Genomic DNA, 20531 nt, shown 5'->3' on the forward strand with positions numbered 1-20531 from the left:
GACATGATGAACACTTAATTGCAGAAATCAGTAAGTAGAAAGCTAAAAAACACATTCTTGATACAAAAGTCCAAAATAAACCATTTTAATCCCAATGATTTCCGCGTGATTTCATTTTTTCCAATCCACAAATCCTGAGTTTTCTAAATCACTTCATATTATTTTTTTGGTGAAAATTCGATGAACTTAATTGTAATCATCTGTCTAATTGCACTTGTTGAATCTCGGAAATTGACGACCGAAGAGAATGAGAAACGTCTCGAAGTATGTGGATTGACTGGGAAACGTAAGTCTGTCTGTGTGTCTGTGCATGTCCGGATGTCTCCACTTTTCAGCAAAAGTGTTCAATGGGAGGCCGACGAAAAGCAGCGAAGCGCCATGGTCCGTCATGGTTATGACCAAAAAAGGAGATGAGGAAGGTGGATTTTGTACGGGAACGATTCTATCGCCAAGACATATTTTATCAGCGACACATTGTGCTGCAACTGGAGATGAGAACGAATGGACGCATACAGATGTGAAGTTTCCGTCGCCGAAGGAGAAATGTGGAGAGCATGAGTGAGTTGGGGAGCATAATTAAGAAGTTGACATTCAGGAGGCGCCAAAGTACTTAAAAAACATGTTCTGGTTTAGAATTTTATATGGTTGTGTAGATCAAAAATAGGGCTACATTTTTGTAGTTGACAGTTTTTTGATAGCTCCGCCCACTTTTGAGATATGCGGGTTTAAAGATAGACGGGTAGGTAGGCGAGAGAGAGGAAGCCGAGGAGGAGACGCAGAGAAGTCGACCGCTCTCGTTTCTCTGCGTTTCTCCACCTCTAGCTTCCAATCTTTAAAGCCGCATATCTCAAAAGTGGGCGGAGCTATCAAAAAGTTTCCAACTACAAAAATCTAGCCCTTGTTTTGATCTACACGTTGAACACAAATTCAAAATAGCTCAACTAGTCGAAACACTGTTAAAACTTTTCCAAAAAATTGGATTTTTCCAGCAACCTCATCGTAACAGAAGTGGCAGCCAGCAGAGTTCATGTGAGTAGCAGAAATTTGACTCTATTGGGAAGAGCCAAATATGTGAGTTTTTCTGGTGTGATGATCCTATTCCAAACTGTCCCGAAATAGAACTGGATATGAATATACCATTTGGATGTTTTCAATGAGAAATAACTAAGTTTGACAGTGTATTTCGGTGTCACTTGATTGTCCGATAAACTCAGTATTGCATGGGTTTGATAGAGCAAAAAAAGTTCATCAGTTTTGTAGTTGACCATTTTTTTGTAGGGACGCTATCTTGAAACTTACAGGTTGTCAAAGTGAAAAGCTCCAAAATTAGTCGGTTTCAGGGAGAAATGACTTTGGCAACCTGTAACTTTCCAGATAGTGTCCCTATAAAAAAATTGTCAACTACAAAAACTATGTACTATTTTTGCTCTGTTCAGCCCATACAAAATTGAGTTTATCGGACAATCAGGTGACACTGAAATTCACTGTCAAAATTGGTCCCACTGAAAGCAGCTATTTTGAGCGGTACTGTAGGGTTGTCGGTTCAGATTTCTACCAGTTCTGTTTCAAGACACCACCGTTTTCCTCCAAATTCAGCCTAATCTTATGAATCTTTCAGCTGCACATGTTCCAATTCTGTCGTGTAGTCAATAAAGGCGAGTATGAAGTACAGTATGCAGACGATATTATGATTATTGAGTTGGCAGATGATATTGAGTATTCGGAGAATGTTCAGCCCGCCTGTACTGCAAGTAAGTCAACAAGAAATTATCCGATAAGTCGAAGTTAGTGAAAATACAAGAGAATGCACATTTTCGAGTTTAGAAAAGTCCGTTTTTTTGTTTGATTTTGAAATAGAGATTAGGGCTGTACGGAAGTAAAGACGGAAGTGGAATGTATTTCGACAATATGAAACTGACGGCAATAAAACAAACTTAATTAACTGTATTGAAGGTATTGTAAAAGGCAGGATGCGCCATATAATCTTTTATTTCCTGGTATAGCAAGGAGAAGGGCTTGCCGTCCTTCTCCCGCCCCAGTGTAGTATAAACTGAAATATTAAGAAGAAAAAAGGGACTCTCGGCCGGCCGCGTGGCTGTTTACCAGAGTTGTACGGAATGCCATTTTTCAGTTTCCGGAATCCGGAATCCGGAACCGGAATCAAATTTTTTAAATCCGGAATCCGGAATCCGGAACCGGAATGATATTTTACATTTTTCGGAATACGGAATCCCGAACCGGAATCAAATTTTCGGAATCCGGAATTCGGAATGATTCGATAAATTTGCAAGGCCAAGTCATTTTTTCGAGTGTTTTCGATGATATATAAAGTTTTAAACTACTTTTTAGGATCAAAACCGAAAAAGAATTACTATAGCTGTCTTTTAAACTCAAAACAATTTCCAAATTTCAACTTCTGAATTCCAGAAAAAGGAGACTCAAAAAACCGGAATCCGGAATCGGAATAAAAATGTTCATTTTCCGGAATCCGGAATCCGGAACCGGAATCATATTTTAAAAATCCGGAATCCGGAACCGGAACCGGAATGTCAAAAAAACCCGAAATTCCGGAATCCGGATTCCGGACAACTCTGTTGTTTACGCCCCGCTGAGCCGAGAGCAATACGTCATCTCAGTCGAGAGAGAACCCGAGGAAAAGAGAGAACAGACAGGTCAGAGACTGGCCTGTGACAGTATAACTACCTGTCGATCATAATAAACCCCTTATGTGTTACCAGTGGACTTGGAAAAGCAGCTGAATTTGACAAACGGAAGTCGGAAGCAGAGACTTTTTTAGGTGCACTGCTACGAGATAAGTAAAATGTTGGGATATTTTATGGTCGAATAGTAATTATACCTTCAATACAACTAATCAACTTTGTCTTATTACCGTCAGAATCATACTGTGAAAACACATTTCCCTTCCGTCTTTACTTCTCCACATTTCTGCTCGCAGTGCATGCTACTGATTTTCTAAGAAAGCTAACAAATTGAATTAAAAATGTTTATTATAGAGTTCTCATTTTAATTTGTAATACTTATTCAAATGGAGTCACAGATATTTCAATACCTCCTGAACCAATGTTAATAGTAGCCTTCTTTGATCCATCATTAGATTGGATAACCATTCCGTTTAAATCCCTCCAATCCATTCCCAAAATATGTTCTCCATCATCTGTTCGCCTCAGCCTTTGGATCCTCAGATATTTTAGATTCGGAAATCCTCCAGTCATCCATTTTCTGAGTATCTCATCCAAATCCTTGTTTCCCAGTCGAGACTCCTCGAGTGTAATGCTACTGCAAGTGCACGACAAAAGAGATTCCAGAGTAAACCAGTTGCAACCAAAGATACTAATTTCTTTTGTTGGCCATGAAGTGAAAACTGGTGTGAAACCAGAATTCATATTATCGAAAAAGATCTGAAGATCCTCAACCAGTCCCAAATTACTGGATATCTGGTTCCACAAGTTTTGATATTTTGATCCATCAAATAGGATACAAAGCGTCTTGAATTCCAGTTGTAGATCAAAAAACATTAAAATTGTTTGTTGAAATGAATCACTATCACAACAACTAAAAGTAGTTGTAATCTTGCATCGAAACATTTTTAATAGATGTGAAATAAAAGACAGAAATCCTTCTTGCTGATTCTTCCAAAATGTGTTGATTCCCGTAATACAACATGAAATATAAAATTGTTGAGTATTTGAAATGTCGCTACTCCAGGTATCAGGATAAATGAAAATGTCAAATTTATCATTATAATTTTTAGTGTGAACTCTGATTCCTTGGTTGAACATGTCTAGACTGACTATAACTTTTTGAGAGTACAAACGATCATTATTGATTTGAATCGCGGTTTTCTTGGAGCAGAGGGAGAGCATGATCCTGGAAATAGAGGACATCTAGTTCGCTTAGGTTAATAAGGTTTACTTACTTTTCTCCGATACTCAATGCTTTGAACACAGCGAACAGGGCCAATCGAGGAAGACGTAGGAGGGGAAATTGGGAAGTCATTGGGGGCAGAGATAGAAGATGTATGAGGAGAACGGGAGGAATGAGACTGAGGATTGGAAGTGTGTAAATATAATGTGGGATTGGAGGAGTGCCGGCGTTTCGTGGCGAGACCACAACAAGCCTATGGGAAAATAAGGGATCGACTTTGTGCGCAATGGTTGCTGGGGTCGGTCGATCCGTTAATAGTCAGGATTAGATCGTCTTGATGTGAAATCTGTGTACTGGAGGGAGAGTAATGAGATTTGTAAATAGAATGTGGGTATGGAAGGGTGTCTGCGTTTTGTGGCGAGTCCTTAGATGTCTATTGGGAAATTGGGTCGATTGATCCGTCATTTTCCCCATAGACATCTGAGGTCTCGCCACGAAACGCAGGTACTCCTCCAACCCAAGTTACACGGAAGTCGGAAGTGAAGACTTTTCAGGTGCACTGCAGAGTTGTCCGGAATCCGGATTCCGGAATTCCGGGTTTTTTTTCGGCATTCCGGTATTTTGAGTTTCCTTTTTCCGGAATCCAGAAGTTGAAATTTAAAATTTTTTTGAGTTTAAAAGACAACTATATTACTTCTTTTCCGGTTTTAATCCTAAAAAGTAGTTTTAACCTTTATTTATCATTAAAAACAATCGAAAAAAAAGACATGGTCTTGCAAATTTATCGAATCATTCCGAATTACAGGTTCCGAAATTCTGGAATTCCGGGTTTTTTCGGCATTTCGATTCCGGATTCCGGATTCCGGAAACTGAAAAATGGCATTCCGTACAACTCTGGTGCACTGCTACCGGATAAGTAATCAGATTTGAAAATTTGGAAATCCCAGCCGATTTCCTTTCTTGACCCATAACTCCATCTTGACTGGGAATTATATACTCGGAATTATACCGATTCATTCATCAAAAACAGCAAACTCTGGTTTTTTTCTAATTTACATATTTGTCCGTTTCAGGAGACACAATTGACAATGAAATCGGAACACAATTGGACTTCTTCGGATATGGAGACAACCGTAAGACTACGATTCTTTCCATTGTTATATATTCTTATTCCAGCACCTGCCGACATGCCAAAAAGTCCACCCAGAACGAGAAACGAGATACTTTTGCTGCATCACAAAACCTATGTAAAATATAATTTTGTTTTGCAACATTCGTGCTCTAACGCATTTTTAGGTGTCGCATATGGTCAAAGATGGCTATCAATTCAGTATGGACTCGAGAATCTTTGCGACGAAAAGTGTGAAAATGAATACGATCGCGTGTCCGGTAGGTTATTTTGTAGATTGAATCTACGGCTTCATTTTTGTAGTTGACAACTTTTTGATAGCTCCGACCACTTTTGAGATATGCTATGTGTAATTTGGTCAGTGTAGTTTGTCATTGTAACATAATTGTCATTGTAGAAAGGTGGTCAGTGTAAAATCGACCAACTTTGAGAATGACATCCCCTTTGATCCTATTTTGGGAAATTTACATTTTTCTTGTAGATCAAACACAGGGTTTCATTTTTGTAGTTGATCACTTTTTACTAGCTCCGCCCACTTTTGACCTACGCGCTTTTAAATATGAGAGTTTTGAATCTCCATGACAAGTCCTTTTGGTTTACTTGGCGGGTTGGAAAATTTGGGTTGGAAAATGAGGGCTTCCACCTGAAGTGTATTGGATAGTAATGCCAAATTTAAAATCAGTGCAAAATTTACCGTATATACCTCATTTTTAAGTCAAACAACGTCAAACGAGCGTTTACAGTACCACGTTGAAAACTCCTAAAAATTTCGAGAATTTTCTGAAAATCAGGCAACTTTGATGGGGTGTCCTGAACACCGGTATTGTACAAAATTGAATATTTTTGTTCGATTATGTAGATATATCCTAGGACTTCATTTTTGTAGTTGACAATTTTTTGATAGCTCCGCCCACTTTTCAGTTACACTTCTTTGAAAAAGGTAGCAGGGAGCACGCGCTCAAAACCTTAAGATTTTTAAAGGCGCATATCTCAAAAGTGGGCGGAGCTATCAAAAAGTTGTCAACTACAAAAACGTAGTTCTAGATTTGATCTACACATGTATTATTAATTTAAAAATATCTAACCTAGAATTGACCCATTATTTGACTCAATTGACAGGGCGACTCTGGTGGTGGTGCAATCAGAAAAATTGATGGAAGGAATACGGTGGTTGGAGTGGCTATGCGAGGTAATTATTATTATTTTAATTAGTATTTTAATAAGTAATTTTCAGGTAGTTGTGAAAAAATGGTACGAGGAAGAGATGGATTCGAAATTCACGCATCTGTTGGTTATAATCATGATAATATTTGTGAATCGACTGGAATTTGTAATCCTCCGAGACCGGATTCCAGTCAATTTATGAGTTGGATGCTCGTGTTCATTGTGGTTTTTATTGGTGTGTTGTGGCAAGAAAAATGAAGATTTTGAAGGGAATAATAAAGTTTAATATTGAAAAAGTGTTTTCTAGAAAGAGCCTGTTACACTTTTTGCTGCAAATCTATTTTGCTAAATTTTCAAGTAGATCAAAAATCGGGCTACATTTTTGTAGTCGACAGTTTTTTTGCTCTTCACGTTTTCGAGATAAGAGCGTGCAAAGCTGAATCACAGAGAGAGAGTAAGAGAGACGCAGAGAAGGCAGACATAATACAGGTTTATTGATTAATCAAACAGTATATCTGCAGTAAGTGTAATAAATGAGGAAATAAATCAAATCAAAATGAATCAGGAGGAATTGAGTGATTGACAACAGTTGGGGAAGTTAGTTGTAGGAACTCACGATTTGATACAAGCGCGAAAAGATAATTGCAATAGAATACAAGCACAAGTGAACGGGAGAACTTTTGATATCAATACAGAATATGGTGGTATTTCTTGGTACAAAATCAGTGTCGGGCATCGATTCAGTTCATTTGAATCATACTTGTCAACCGGGCCAAAACGGGCCGACACAGGCCGGCTCGTAACTCGCTTCAAACTCAATATTATGAGCTCAAAAATATACCAAAATGTAGATCTCGACGAGTTCTATCTCCGTGACGTACTACGGAGCGGATGGCTATTCATTAATGTGCCGCGGGCCGGGAAAAAGTGCCAAAAAACGCGAAAATTGTCAAAAAAGCCATTCTAGCCCGGCCCGCGGCATATTAACGAATAAACATCCGGCCCGTAGTAGGTCACGGACATAGAACTCGCTGAGATCTACATTTTGGTATATTTTTGAGCTTATAATATTGAGTTTGACGCGAGTTACGAGCCGCCGTGTCGGCCCGTTTCGGCCCGGCTGACAAGTATGATTTGAATGAATTTTGGTTCAAAAATTTTGAAATTTCAACCGTCTTGCATTATGGAAATCACCAAACAATAATTGATAACATTTGAAGATAATATGGTTTATGCTCTTTAACAGGTTCTCCCTCATTTTCCGGCTCTTCAACCCTGTTCTCTCTCGCATCGAAATCAATATTATCCTCCATCTCATTAACATCTTCATACTTCTGAATCCATCTCACTGGAACTGGCGAGCAGTCACTGTTTCTTTTATACTTGTGCCATTGCAGTGTTGCAGTCCTACCGTCACTCAGTTGAATGTCATAGCCACCGAATATCCAGTTTGAATATGTTCCTCCCCAAAGTTGTGTTCTGAAAATGCATATACATACTCATGGAACCGATTTCCAAGTTTTCACCGGCCCGGCCCGGTCAACCCGGTTGGCCCGGGTTTTCGAAAAACGTGTTTTTTTCAGGAGTGATTTTTGAAAAAGTGGTTTTTGGGGCATTTTCTGCAAAAATTCGACTAAATTGATGATTTTTATTAGGTCTACAGTGAATTTAGTGATAAAAAAGCACTTGAAAGTTTTTTTGGGGTGCAAAAATTTAAAAAAAAAATTCCACCCGTTCCGACCGGGCCGGGCCGGCCCGTCAAATGACAAGTATGCAAAACTTACTCAAAATATCTCTTTGTGTTTCTTGGATCTCGTTTGACAACTGGAATTCCTTTTAGAATAGTTCGTAAGTTGATTGTCTCTTTCACTCTAAAAAACGCCAGCTTCAATCTCGAATTCGTGCGTCCTGATGTCCAACTTTTTAAAAACATGTTCAAATATTCATTGGTCAATACACTTTTTCGAATGTCCATTTCCACAGTATTGAGCATAGTTAGTAGATCTCCATCACTCAAACAGATAGTGTTTAAACACTTGTATAATTGAATGGGAGATGAGTCTGAGATGGTTTCGCGGACGTAGGTCTTATCACGTATAGCATATAATTCTAAGACTTCGATTGGTTTTTTGTTAGACTGCAATAAATAATCGATTTGCTTTGTTTTGTCGCAATTATAGTATAATTTCAAAATAGACTCTTGCTCCAGATTGTTGATATATTTGAATATCAAATTCATATCTTTTTCTCCCAATTTTGCATCAATGTGAATTGTCTTAACAGATGCGTTGAATATATTCAATAGATGCTTTAACACGTCCAAAAATCCTTCGATTACGTTTTCAGTCGAAAAGCGGAAATGACGGAAGCCATCGTTGAGAGCAAAACAGTGTTCATTATACGGTTGGAGCTGGAAGACAAGTCTAACATAAAGTTTTGGATCAAAAAATATTGTTGCTGATGTGGATTTTTGAGTGAGCGACTTCGTGAGATATTTGGTGCGTTTTGAGATTAATGAGAAATCAAATCTGAAAAAAATGGTAAAATGATTATTTAGAGAATAAATCAACATACATCTCATCGGGATTCCAGTAGCTCAGAATATTTTTGAATGCTAATAAGGGTAGTTTCAGGAGCCGGAATGTCATCGATTTTGAAGGAGAGAAGAGCGGAGAACTATCGATTACTCAAATGGGTACTCAATGAAGGTAAGGTCAGTAAACAGCGATTACTGTGTGATTCTCACCTGTAGTGTAAATAGGTAACCGCGACGCGACCGCGACGCAACCGCATCTCATCGGTCCTTTCTGAACAAACTGGCCCTCGTCGACTGCGTAAACACATACCAGAAAATTGCCTCCTACTGTTGCATACTTGCTATTAGGACAGATCCGGGCATCCACGTACTGGCACGTACCTCTCTTCAAACAGCGATGATCTAAAAATTTACGCGGAAATTGAGGATAGTAGTAGTAACCAGAGTTGCATGGAATTCTCACTTCCGACTTCCTAGCACTTTTTCCATTCCTACTTCCGACTTCCGAGTTCCGGATAAGAAATTTGACTTCCGACTTCCGGATAAGTAATTTTATTTCCGACTTCCGACATTCCCTAACTGTGAAAAAAAACTTCCGAAATTTCCGTCGTTTTCCGGAACTGTTTTCCGTCGGAACATTTCCGAATTTTATTTTCGGAACTTTCGGAAATTTCCGAAATTTTCATTATCTGTTCGCCGGCACATTGACACATTCTGGTGACATATTGTCCTCAGTAAGTGAACGAATGACAGGAAGACGAGAATGATCACCGAAAAATTGCCAAAAATGCCAAAATTTGTGTTTTTCTGTGTTTATAGACAGAAAAATAGTGAAAAACCGCAAAAAATCGATCGAAAATGAGTTTTAAAGCGAAAAATGGGAATTTGGATTTCTAGGCCACTGATGATTTTTTCACTGTTTTCATCAATTTTTGCAGTCTCTAAGAGGAATAACAGTAAAAAAATATGAAAAATGGCAAAAAAGGTCAAAAATGAGTTTTATTGCGAAAAATGGGAATTCAAAACCATTTTCGACGTGACCTTTCTAGTCTTGTGCCCGGAAAACGTGTCCCATGAAACGACTTGAGAAAAAAACTCTCAGTTCATTATTCCAACCAAATCACTTCAAATTGAAGAAATAATGGTCTCAATTGGAGTGTCCCTGGTACTCTTCTCTTTGATTCCATTGATTTTATGTACGAACGAAGGATTTCTGAAGATAAGCGATACGGAGAATGAAAAGAGACAACTAGAGTGTGGACACCTCTCAAAGTGAGTGATGGCCGTGCATTTTCTAGGCCATTCATCCGATTTTCCAGATTCGTCGAAGGCACCAGTACCGTTCTCCAAAAACCCGTTGGATCCTGGATATCACCTTATCATTTTATCACTAGCATCACCTCTGTATCGAACAACAAGAATTATAACGACTTGGAGTGTGAAACGTGAGAATTCTCAATGGAGCGCGTTTGCAATTTTAAAAATAAAAAATATTTCAGCCGCGGACACATGGTCACTAGCTTCTACGAGCCAAAAGCAAAATTTGCTGCAAAAGTTGTAGGAAAGTGCAATAAAGAGGGCGTGGTTTTGGTGGATACTCATGCGGAATACGATAAGCCACATAAGAAATTCTTCTGTCTGAAAGGTGAGTTGAGGCCTGAACGGACTACTGTAAGTACCGTACCACACAGTTTGAGGGTTACTGTACCCAGAGATGTGCGGAACGGAAATCGATATTTCCGACCAGGGTTGCGCGGAATTCCGACTTCCGACTTCCGGGCTGTTTTTCACTTCCGACTTCCAGCTTACGACTTCTGTTTTGAAAATTTTACTTCCGACTTCCGTTTTCGGATGTTTACTTCCGACTTCCGTTTTGAAAATTTAACTTCCGATTTCCGACTTCCGACTTCCGTTTTAGAAAAAACCACTTCCGCGCAACTCTGTTTCCGACATTGTTCGGACCTCTTTTTTCATTAAAAATTTCCGATTTTTTTTGAATTTCAGAAAAAACTCCAAAAACCGGAGATCTCGTCGATGTTGTTAATGATAAAGGAGTCGAAGAACCGGGAACAGTAAGTGTGCTCCATTGAGACGTTTCAGTAGGGCGATGTTGCATTTGCAGGTCGTCGATTGCCCAGACCCGAAGAAGAAGTCAGTATTTTGCGTGGCTACGAAGAAGGCAAACAAACATGGGCACGTTTTCTCTGGAGATAAAGAAAATTATTCACTGATCGGGGTGACACTTGGACATATTGAAAGTAAGATTCAGAACATTTTTGAGAGAAACTCAAGGTTTTAGAAAACAAGATGATTCTGGAGGTGTTCTCCTTGGCAGAGCATCACGATGAGATTTGTCAAACAACGGGAGTTTGTAATACGTGAGTGAATAGGGGAAAAAATCCGCTCTGAACCTTGGAAAATTGGTGGAAATAGTAATGAAAAAATGCGGAATAATCTAAAATCAAGATTTACGGTACCATGGAGTAAGATATAGAAGTTGCATCGATTTCAGTTGAAATCGGCCAGCTTTGAAAGGGTGTTACGGTATCACTGATTGTCCCACAAAATAAAATTATTTATGGATCCTACAGAACAAAGGTAGAGCTCCATTTTTGTAGTTGATAACTTTTTTATACGGACGCTCCCTTGAGAGTTATAGACATTTTAAGACGACAGCTCAAAAACTCGCACCATTTTGCCCTGAAATGAGAAAATGACTTTGTCGATACGTATCTCTCTAAGGAGTGTCCGTACTAAAAAATTTTCAACTACAAAAATGAAGCTCTACCTCTGTTCAGTAGGATCCCATTGACAACTTTTTTGTACGGACGCTCTCTAGAGAGTTACACATTGACAAAGTAATTTCTCCCTTAAATCATCCCATTTTAGTGCAAAATAGAGTGATTTTTGAGATGTCGTCTTAAAATGACCATAACTCTCTATGGCGTGTCCGTAAAAAAAGTTGTCAACTACTGTCGAAAAATTAAAGTTTCGACAAGGATTTTCAAAAAAAATTCGCACGCAAGCGCATAAAGTTGCGGGCGGAGCTTAAACTGCAAGCTTAATTAAGCGGCGCGCGAATTTTTTTTTGAAAATCCTTGTCGAAACTTTATTTTTTCGACAGTACAAAAATGATGTGAGGCAATCCGTACCACCCTCTCAAAGTTGGTCATTTTCAACTGAAACAGGTCAAATTGTATATCTCACTGCATGGTACTGTAAAAAATTTTACAACCCAAATCTTCATTTCCTTTTTTCCAGAAAACCCTCCAAACGACTTCCCGTCCCACCACCAACACTACCACCGGTTGTCAAGAAAACAACAGTTCCCATGACTAACACTACGGTAGCGACGGAAATCACAACTTCTTCTGAAGACTCTTCATCAACCAACACTCCTTCAACGAAGCCAGCAGAGAAAACGACAACGTCAGAAGATGTTGCAGAAGTTACAACGACAGTTATAGCAAAAAAAGAGGAACCAACGACTAAAACTGAAAACAAAACCGATGCTGCCACTACAGAGAGCGCAGGAGAATCCACAGAAGATCCGATTCAAGATCCAACTACTCAGAAACCAAAAGATCCATCTACTAAGCCACCAGTTGTTCCATCCACATCGTCTGAAGCTCCAACTTCTGAGCCTGAGCCCGTTGCCACTATTCCAGACACCCCTCAATCTACAGCTTCCTCCCCGGGATCCCAACCAACTTCACCACCTGCTAGCTCGGTGACAACTGCTTCAGCTCCTGTAGCCACTGACTCCAAACAACATCCTCATGCTGAAGCACTCACGGACTTTTCGGATATCGATTGTGAAAAGGAGAACTTGTGTTTCGATGAGGACATTTTTGCATCTGCAAGTGCTAATGGAGGGATTCTTTTGATTATTTGTGTTTCTGTGGTTTTTATGGGATTTTAAATGAAAAACAATGAATGTTTCTTTAGATGATGGAAAATAATAAAACTTTTGAGATGAAAAAGATCGAGATAGAACTGTACCGTGGTCTTTTTCAGATGAAAATAACCAGGGGTGTTACGGTATCACTTGATTGTCCTCCACAAAGTAAATTATGTATAAACCACACAGAACAAAGGTAGACGTTCATTTTTGTAGTTGACAACTTTTTTGTAGGGGGACTCCCTAAAGAGTTATGGTCATTTGAAGACGACAGCTCAAAAATCACTATTTTGCACTAAAATGGGACGATTTTAGGGATAAATTACTTTGTCGATGTGTAACTTGCTAGGGAGCGTCCGTACAAAAAAAGTTGTCAACTTCAAAAATGATTTTTAAAAAAATCAAAAATCTACCTTTTTTCTGTATGGTTTATACATAATTTATTTTGTGGGACAACCAGTGATACCGTAACACCTCCTGGTTATTTTCAACTGAAAAAGGTCAAATTGTATATCTTACTGCACGGTACTGTACGAATTAGAGCCTTTGGTTAAACTTTATTTGTAAACCAACATACCTAGGCAATAGACGGTTTTAATTCAAAATTAAAAGTGAAGAAAACATTGAAAAATTAGGCGTTTTCTTGCCAATTTTGACTCATTTTTCAATAATTCTTTAATAATTGGCAATTACTAATAGGTAAGTGAGCACACACAGGGTTGAGCGGAATGCGGTTGTTGAAATGGCGGAATAAGAAGTAATTTTTTAGAAGACGAAAAAATGATTTAATTTGTTTTAATTTTCGTTTTTTTTGTTGGTAAAAACGGATAGTTTTTCTGCAAAAAACATCAAAAAATATCTGAAAATTCGAATAGGCAAACAAATTTTTCGAGCTGATATTCTCTAGGCGGAAGGCGGAATCCCGCCCAACCCTGCTCCGGTTTCGAAATTTTCAGGTTGCCTCGGTTTCCAAACGTCTCGTTTCGAAACGTGCCTGAGCCGACAAACGCGCTCTAACAACAGATAAATTTTGTAGTTTTATGTTTTTCGAAGTTTTCTCATGTTTTCCTCTCCAAAATCCAATTTTCTCAACTTCTGAATCACTCCCAAAACATCACCGGGACGCAATCAGGAAGTCAAAAAAACTATATAAAACGCCACAAAACTCCCAACACAACATAAACATGAAGTTTGTTCTTGTTGCTATTCTGGTTCTTCTCTCCGTCGTTTCAGTGGATGGACAAGCGAGTCTCTCTTTCGGAAACGCCACTCCAAATGCTCCAGGTGTCAGTCTGACAGCCGTCAATAGGAATGGACAGTTGGTTGTAACAGTGAGTTTGAGCATAGGGTTACTGTAGTTACAGTATCTATTCCAGGTGCTCTGGGCATTCCAAGCGTCTCAATGTGAAATTCTTCAAAGAACTGATGAGACTATCAACTCGAGAGCACGAATTGTCAGTGTCACCAGCACTTGTATTCACAGAAATATGTGAGTTCTTTTGTGTAATTTTCGGGGGAAAAGTCCTAATTCCAGCTGTCAAGGTCGTGGGCCCATCACAACTGGTATCACTTGCGAGGAGTTCATGAGCAAACTCAATTGATTTTCAGTTTTTGGATGAATGAAGCATTTAAAGTTTCAAAACTGGTTTATTTGATTTTTTTGAATATGTGATTTTGGCCTTGAATCCCTTTGCTCCAAAATCTCTGAAACTTACATTTTTGAAATCAGCGTAGGCCGTGGTTATACTCATTTGAAAGGTGTCGACGCGCTGATTTCAAAAATTTAAGTTTCAGCGATTTTGGAGCAAAGGGATTTGAGTTATGACAGGTTTTGTGAAAACTTGGTTTTCGAAAAGTTTCGCTACAGTAACCCATGAAACCATATTCCAGGTGACGTGGTCATTCCAACCATCCCGATGTGAACTTCTCTCTCGAGTTGACGAAACAATTCATGAAAGAGTCAAGTTCGTCAGTAAGACATCCGTTTGTACCCATCAAGACTTGTAAGTCTCTTCTCTGCGTCTCTCCATTCCCCACACTATTTCTTTCCAGATGCTCCCAAAGTACCTCCGTCATCACTGGAATCACTTGTGATGAATTTATGAAAGTGCTCAATTGATTTTTGAAATAAAATTGTATTCTCTGTCTATAAAATATCACGTGATGCGTAGTGCTCTTGACCGTTTAGGGGATTATTTTGGTCATTAATATTGGGTCAACACTGATAAGAAATGTAGTGATGATGAACAAGTGACCAAACATTTATAGACAAGGAATCGTCTGGAAATTTCTCAATAATTCATAGAAACTGGGAGAGAAGAAGCAATCATCAGAATTCAAAAATCGTGGAATTTCAGTGATGACGTCATTGGGTCTTGGCAAGTCGTACTGTCATGATTTTTATAATATATAAAAATGTAGATTGAAAGAAGCGCTTTATCTTTGCAGTTGACAACTTTTATATAGCTTTGCCAACTTTCGAAATATGCGCCTTTAAAGTTGGAAATTCGCAATATTGGAGAACAGTCATTTTTAATCAAATCATCAAAATAACCGGAAACTTCTATTTCTGACGTTATAAAATATCCAAAACCTATATTTCCATGTCAAAAACCACATTTTTAGCAAAAATTTGGAAAAATGGAATTTGTCAAGTTGCACCTCTATGAGAATGGGTACCAGGGTTCGATGCCGCTTAAGATCAATTTTTTGAATTTTTCTGTTTTTAAATTATTTTATCTTGTAGATCAAGAGAAGGGCTGTATTTTTGTAGTTGACAACTTTCTGATAGCTTCGCCCACTTTTGAGATGTGCGCCTTTAAAGATAGTTCGCGAGATATGAACCCTGAAACTCTCGCCATGTTTATCCCTGCTTATCTCAAAAGTGGGCGGAGCTATTAAAAAGTGGTCAACTACAAATACATATGTCTAATTGTGATCTACATAAATAATGAAAACTTGCAGGCTTGGAAAATTCCGGAATTGAATGTTTGAACTTTTTTACTACAATTTTTTAACAACAATTTTTTGTCTGAGAATTGTTCACATTTTTCTCAAGTATACGTATCCCTCAAAAAAACTTCGAAATCTATAAAAAATCAGTGTTTTGACAATTAGTTTAAAATTGAGCGTTTGAATCTTACATACTTTAACCCCTCGATTCAAAATATGTACATTTGAAATCAATTGACAGGTCATTTGAGATAAGAAGAGCAGAAAGAGAGTGTTTGATAGTCGTCTTGTGTCAAAGTATGTTTAGGAAAATAAATAAAGAAGAGGAAGTTAGAGTTTCGAAATTCTACTGGAAATGGGTTGATAGAAAAAAAACCCAACTCTATTGTTGAAAATTGAAGAAATTTGAAACTCTGTAACAATGACGAAACCAGTCGTGAAAATATGAAACTTGACTTTTTTTTTTGACCGAACTTAGTTCTTTATTTTTGTAGTTGACAACTTTTTGATAGCTCCGCCACGCTTTAAGTTACGCACCTTTTTCAGCACCGTCCCATCATAACAGTCTTTTTGGCTACTTTTATTCGAAAGTCCATATCTCTGGCACAAGCAAAAATTCAATAAAGTCGTCAATTAGTAAAATGTATAAAATGTTATGTTTTTCATTTTTGTAGTTGACAAGTTTTTGATATTATTTTCGGTTGTCGAGATACAAGATGTGAAAGACCAGCAACAGAGAAAAGAACGTCAAGGAGAAAAACTAACTAGCTAATTACCGTTAAGAATAGAAAAGATGTCGAAAAGTTGTCAACTAACAAAATGTGCAAAATGTTATGCTGATCATTTTTGTAGTTTAAAACTTTTTAACAACTCTTCCAGGTTTCGAGATATGCGTCTTAAAAATTGAAGACCTGGCGGGACTCTCGTTCTCGCTAGCGATCATCTTTAAAGGCGCATACCTAAAAAGTGTGAAAACCTATCAAAAGTTGTCAACTACAAAATGAAGACCTAGGTTTGATTTACGCCAAAAATTACAATTTAGAAATTGGGAACAGTCCGCTAGCTGGAAAAAATCCAGAGAGAATTTTTGTGCAGAGCGACGAGACTGTCTAGGTTCTCTGCGTCTCTCGTATTTTTCACTTGTCATATCTTGAAACCTCACAGAGGTATCATTTGACCTACACAATAAATATAGACTCCAAGGCATAAGGTCTCTTCTCAATATTTCCAGAAACTCATAACATTCGATCTTCGTCTTCCGACCTAACATCAAACAGCTATCCGTTTTTTCCCTTCAGAGAAAAACAATCAATTATTGGAAAACTTGTGTCTTCGTGTTGTCCTTCACCTCCATTCCCCATCAAATGTCATCTGTCGTTTATCTCTTCTCGTTTCCCGCCATTCCAACTGCTATCTATCTAACTAAAAGTCACCTGATAACCCAACCTTATGTCCATCATCTCCTCGCCCCGCCCACTTCTCCGTTTTCCTTTCTTCTCGGGTCACTCGACCTCATTCGATTCTTGACACAAGATGAGAACCGTCGTGCTCTTGTTGGCACTTTGTGCTATTTCTATTCTGGCTTCTTCGGTTTTCGGAAAAGTGAAGAAGTACTCGAACCGAAACAGATACAACTTGAAGGGATGTTATAAGCAGACTGGAAATGTCTACGAGCATAAGTGAGTTAAAATTAATAAGTTTGTTATTATAGAAGATTTTCTTTAGGCGCAACGACAGACCATACGAATTGGAAGAATTCGACTCGGAAGACCTTCCAAAGACTTGGGATTGGAGAGATGCTAACGGAATCAACTACGCCTCCGCCGACAGAAACCAACACATTCCACAATGTAGGTTTCAGACGATAAGTATATTTTGCCTCGCTCTTTCGAGGAGGCTCCAAAAATTGAATATAATACTCAGTGTTTGCTCCTTTGCACGGAAATCTTTAGTAAAAGGCGAAAGATTTTCACGGTCAAATGCAGAGGAACCAGAGTTGTCGCTAGAGGGAGAAGGAGGGAGGTCATTCAGGGCGGCGGCCGACAGCTCACGGGTTCCGCCGCCCGCTATGTTTTGTGTGCGGTGGGCGGAGTCTGGAGAGGGAAGAGGGGAAAAAGACGCGGCAAACTTAGAAGGGGTGTATCATGGTTCAAAATTTAAGTTGGAAATTCAAAATTATATGGTTAGAAAGCCTAGAGTCCGCTTTTTCCAAAAATGTGATTTTTAGTTGAAAAAAAAAAACAGAAATTATTTAAAGATTTCACAAAAACTAGCATAACTCGTGACTCAATCAATCTTTTTGAAATCAAAATACATCTTCTGGAAGGGCTCCATTAATAAAAACATGTTTTCCAGACTGCGGATCGTGCTGGGCGTTCGGAGCGACCAGCGCCCTCGCCGATCGTATCAACATCAAGAGAAAGAACGCGTGGCCACAAGCGTATCTTTCAGTTCAAGAAGTTATCGATTGCTCGGGAGCAGGAACATGTGTGATGGGTGGAGAGCCAGGAGGTGTCTACAAGTATGCTCATGAACACGGAATCCCACACGAGACATGCAACAACTATCAGGCCAGAGATGGAAGTGAGTGAGAAATGTGGGGTAGACGGAGAGGATACCTGGAAATCATAAAAAAATATCTGAAACTACCTTTTAAAACCCGAGAAAAAAGGATAATTTTCCGCTAAATTTAAAAAATTTACAAGTTTCAGTGGTGGCCAAATGGGTAAGTAGACAAGTGTCCTATCAGAAAAGTGACCAGGGTTCGACCCCACCTAGGGTCAAAACCTTTTTTGCTTTTTGTGAAATCCATTCTTCGTGGTTTACAGTCATGTTAACACTCGAATAACTCAATTTTAACCCGAAAAAAAGAAACTTCCGCTAAATTAAAAAAATTTACAAGTTTCAGTTGTGGCCGAGTGGTTAAGTAGACAGGTGTCCTATCAGAAAAGTGACCAGGGTTCGACCCCACCTAAGGCCAAAACTTTTTTGCTTTTTGAGAAATACACTTAAATCATGTTGACACTCAATTTCCACTTCAATTCTTCCAGAATGCGATCCATACAATCGTTGCGGATCGTGCTGGCCAGGAGAGTGTTTCTCCATCAAAAACTACACATTGTACAAGGTGTCCGAGTACGGAACAGTCCGTGGATACGAGAAGATGAAGGCGGAAATCTACCATAAGGGACCAATTGCATGCGGAATCGCTGCGACAAAAGCATTCGAGACGTATGCTGGAGGAATCTACAAAGAGGTCACTGATGAGGATATCGATCATATTATCTCAGTACATGGATGGGGTGTAGATCATGAGTCAGGAGTCGAGTACTGGATTGGACGGAACTCGTGGGGAGAGCCATGGGGAGAGCACGGATGGTTCAAAATTGTTACTTCGCAATATAAGAATTCGGGAAGCAAGTACAACTTGAAGATTGAGGAGGACTGTGTTTGGGCTGACCCAATCGTTTAAATTTCTCGTGGAGATTGCTTTAAATATTTGTGAATATTTGTAAACTTATTGTATTTTGAGAGTTTTTCAATGCTAAAAGAAATAAATCAAGTTTTTGAAAATATCATTCTTATATATAAAAGACAAGCGGTGTTTGTCTGTTTGTCTGAGGCACTGTCCGCAGCGGTTTTGGAAAGAGAAGAGAAACTGAGCCAGTGGGCAAAACCGAACTGGCGTGCTTTGGACAGCGACAGCCGCATTCGAAAGTCAATGACTACGTGAATGAAGAGACACCAGCCGGCTCAACCGCCGATGGCGGGGGAGACAGGCTGGTTTTTTATGAAACTGTGGCCTAGGGAAGGATCCAGGGTCGAGATGTATATCACTAGATACAGTAAAAAAGTATATTAAGTTTTGGTTTTTTCAGTTGAAAACGCCAAATTTTGAGAGTGTGTCATGGTAATACTTATTGTCCCATCAAGTAGATTTTTAATTGATCATACAAATCAAATGTAGAGATCCATTTTTGTAGTTGACAACTTTTTTGTACGGACACTCCCTTGCAAGTTACATATCGACAGCGCCCAAGAGTGCCGAAATTCTCCATTTTGAAACGAAATTGACAGTATTGCTGCGAGAAATGCGCGCGCGTCCGGAGGTCAAACGCGGCACACAATGACATACGGAGTGAGTCTAGAAACTCAAGAGACTTTAAAGAAATGTTTAGAAGAACACACGGTGCCAACCGTACAGTTATCTTCATATTTTAACGATTTTTAGGATATGTGTCAATGCTAAAATATTCTTAGCATTTTCTAGAGTATCGAAATCTGCAATAAGAAAATATGCCTTTAAAGAATCAATTTTCCTATTGATTTTCACAGTTTCTTTAACCGTACTCTACTGACTGAAAATGAAAATAATTGCGTATGAGACAATTTCATTGGAGCACAGATCCAATAATTGCGCTACTATTTATTGACAACTTTTTTAAATCAATTTCTTGAAATTCCACCGATACAGATAAATAATTAAAGGAGGACTGAAGTCATATTTTTTTATTTCAGATTCTGATACTTCAGAAAATTCTGAAAAACTTTCATCATTGGAGCATATGCTTAAAATCGCTCTAAATGCCTTAAATTCACGTTTTTCCGGCTCAAAAGGAGCCTAGATGGAAGAGTTTTCCCACGCGATGTTTTGCCCCCGTGTAGTCCTCTCGGACAATATTATTTCTTTTTATTTCCCGATTTTTCGTTTTCTTGCTTTTTTCAACTCATTTTCGTGCTTATATCAATTTACATCGTAAAAAAAGAAGAAAAAACAATTTTGTAAGAATTTTCTGAAGTATCAGAATCTGAAATAAAAAAATATGACCTCTGTCCTCCTTTAACTGTAAAATAGGCAGAGGTTGAATTACAATGTCGCCGCATGGTTATTTAGATGTAAAAAATGTGCAAAGTTCTTGAAGTGAGAGGTTTGAAAAAAATTTTATAGGATTCGTAATAGGTTA

The 20531-nt window shown here is 38.6% G+C and overlaps 7 protein-coding genes across 7 annotated transcripts; 5 read left to right on the forward strand and 2 right to left on the reverse strand.

The window, feature by feature from the left end:
* Positions 1-180: 180 nt before the first annotated feature.
* Positions 181-6436, forward strand: GCK72_002932 (uncharacterized protein; the record flags this gene model as incomplete). Its single annotated transcript, XM_053723702.1, has 9 exons — positions 181-286; positions 336-558; positions 990-1071; positions 1619-1751; positions 4959-5018; positions 5062-5132; positions 5182-5274; positions 6134-6203; positions 6249-6436. 9 exons carry the CDS (start codon positions 181-183, stop codon positions 6434-6436), a joined length of 1026 nt encoding a protein of 341 aa, XP_053592347.1.
* Positions 3039-4017, reverse strand: GCK72_002933 (uncharacterized protein; the record flags this gene model as incomplete). The annotated part of the gene is made up of 2 exons (XM_053723703.1): positions 3039-3888; positions 3938-4017. The coding sequence occupies 2 exons, from the start codon at positions 4015-4017 to the stop codon at positions 3039-3041; spliced, it is 930 nt and encodes a 309-aa protein (XP_053592348.1).
* Positions 6437-7368: 932 nt separating the features above from the next.
* Positions 7369-8826, reverse strand: GCK72_002934 (uncharacterized protein; the record flags this gene model as incomplete). Its single annotated transcript, XM_003095005.2, has 3 exons — positions 7369-7657; positions 7963-8706; positions 8753-8826. The coding sequence occupies 3 exons, from the start codon at positions 8824-8826 to the stop codon at positions 7369-7371; spliced, it is 1107 nt and encodes a 368-aa protein (XP_003095053.2).
* A 1029-nt stretch (positions 8827-9855) lies between these two features.
* On the forward strand, positions 9856-12636 carry GCK72_002935 (uncharacterized protein; the record flags this gene model as incomplete). Its single annotated transcript, XM_053723704.1, has 6 exons — positions 9856-9986; positions 10034-10159; positions 10214-10359; positions 10719-10786; positions 10837-11006; positions 11976-12636. The coding sequence occupies 6 exons, from the start codon at positions 9856-9858 to the stop codon at positions 12634-12636; spliced, it is 1302 nt and encodes a 433-aa protein (XP_053592349.1).
* A 1163-nt stretch (positions 12637-13799) lies between these two features.
* Positions 13800-14216, forward strand: GCK72_002936 (uncharacterized protein; the record flags this gene model as incomplete). The annotated part of the gene is made up of 3 exons (XM_003095009.2): positions 13800-13946; positions 13992-14104; positions 14150-14216. The coding sequence occupies 3 exons, from the start codon at positions 13800-13802 to the stop codon at positions 14214-14216; spliced, it is 327 nt and encodes a 108-aa protein (XP_003095057.2).
* A 220-nt stretch (positions 14217-14436) lies between these two features.
* On the forward strand, positions 14437-14734 carry GCK72_002937 (uncharacterized protein; the record flags this gene model as incomplete). The annotated part of the gene is made up of 2 exons (XM_053723705.1): positions 14437-14618; positions 14668-14734. The coding sequence occupies 2 exons, from the start codon at positions 14437-14439 to the stop codon at positions 14732-14734; spliced, it is 249 nt and encodes an 82-aa protein (XP_053592350.1).
* A 2366-nt stretch (positions 14735-17100) lies between these two features.
* Positions 17101-19039, forward strand: GCK72_002938 (uncharacterized protein; the record flags this gene model as incomplete). The annotated part of the gene is made up of 4 exons (XM_003095007.2): positions 17101-17246; positions 17293-17417; positions 17923-18150; positions 18618-19039. The coding sequence occupies 4 exons, from the start codon at positions 17101-17103 to the stop codon at positions 19037-19039; spliced, it is 921 nt and encodes a 306-aa protein (XP_003095055.1).
* Between the last annotated feature and the right edge of the window lie 1492 nt (positions 19040-20531).

This window comes from Caenorhabditis remanei, chromosome I (genome assembly GCF_010183535.1).
Source record: "Caenorhabditis remanei strain PX506 chromosome I, whole genome shotgun sequence".
Classification (NCBI taxonomy): Eukaryota; Metazoa; Nematoda; class Chromadorea; order Rhabditida; family Rhabditidae; genus Caenorhabditis; species Caenorhabditis remanei.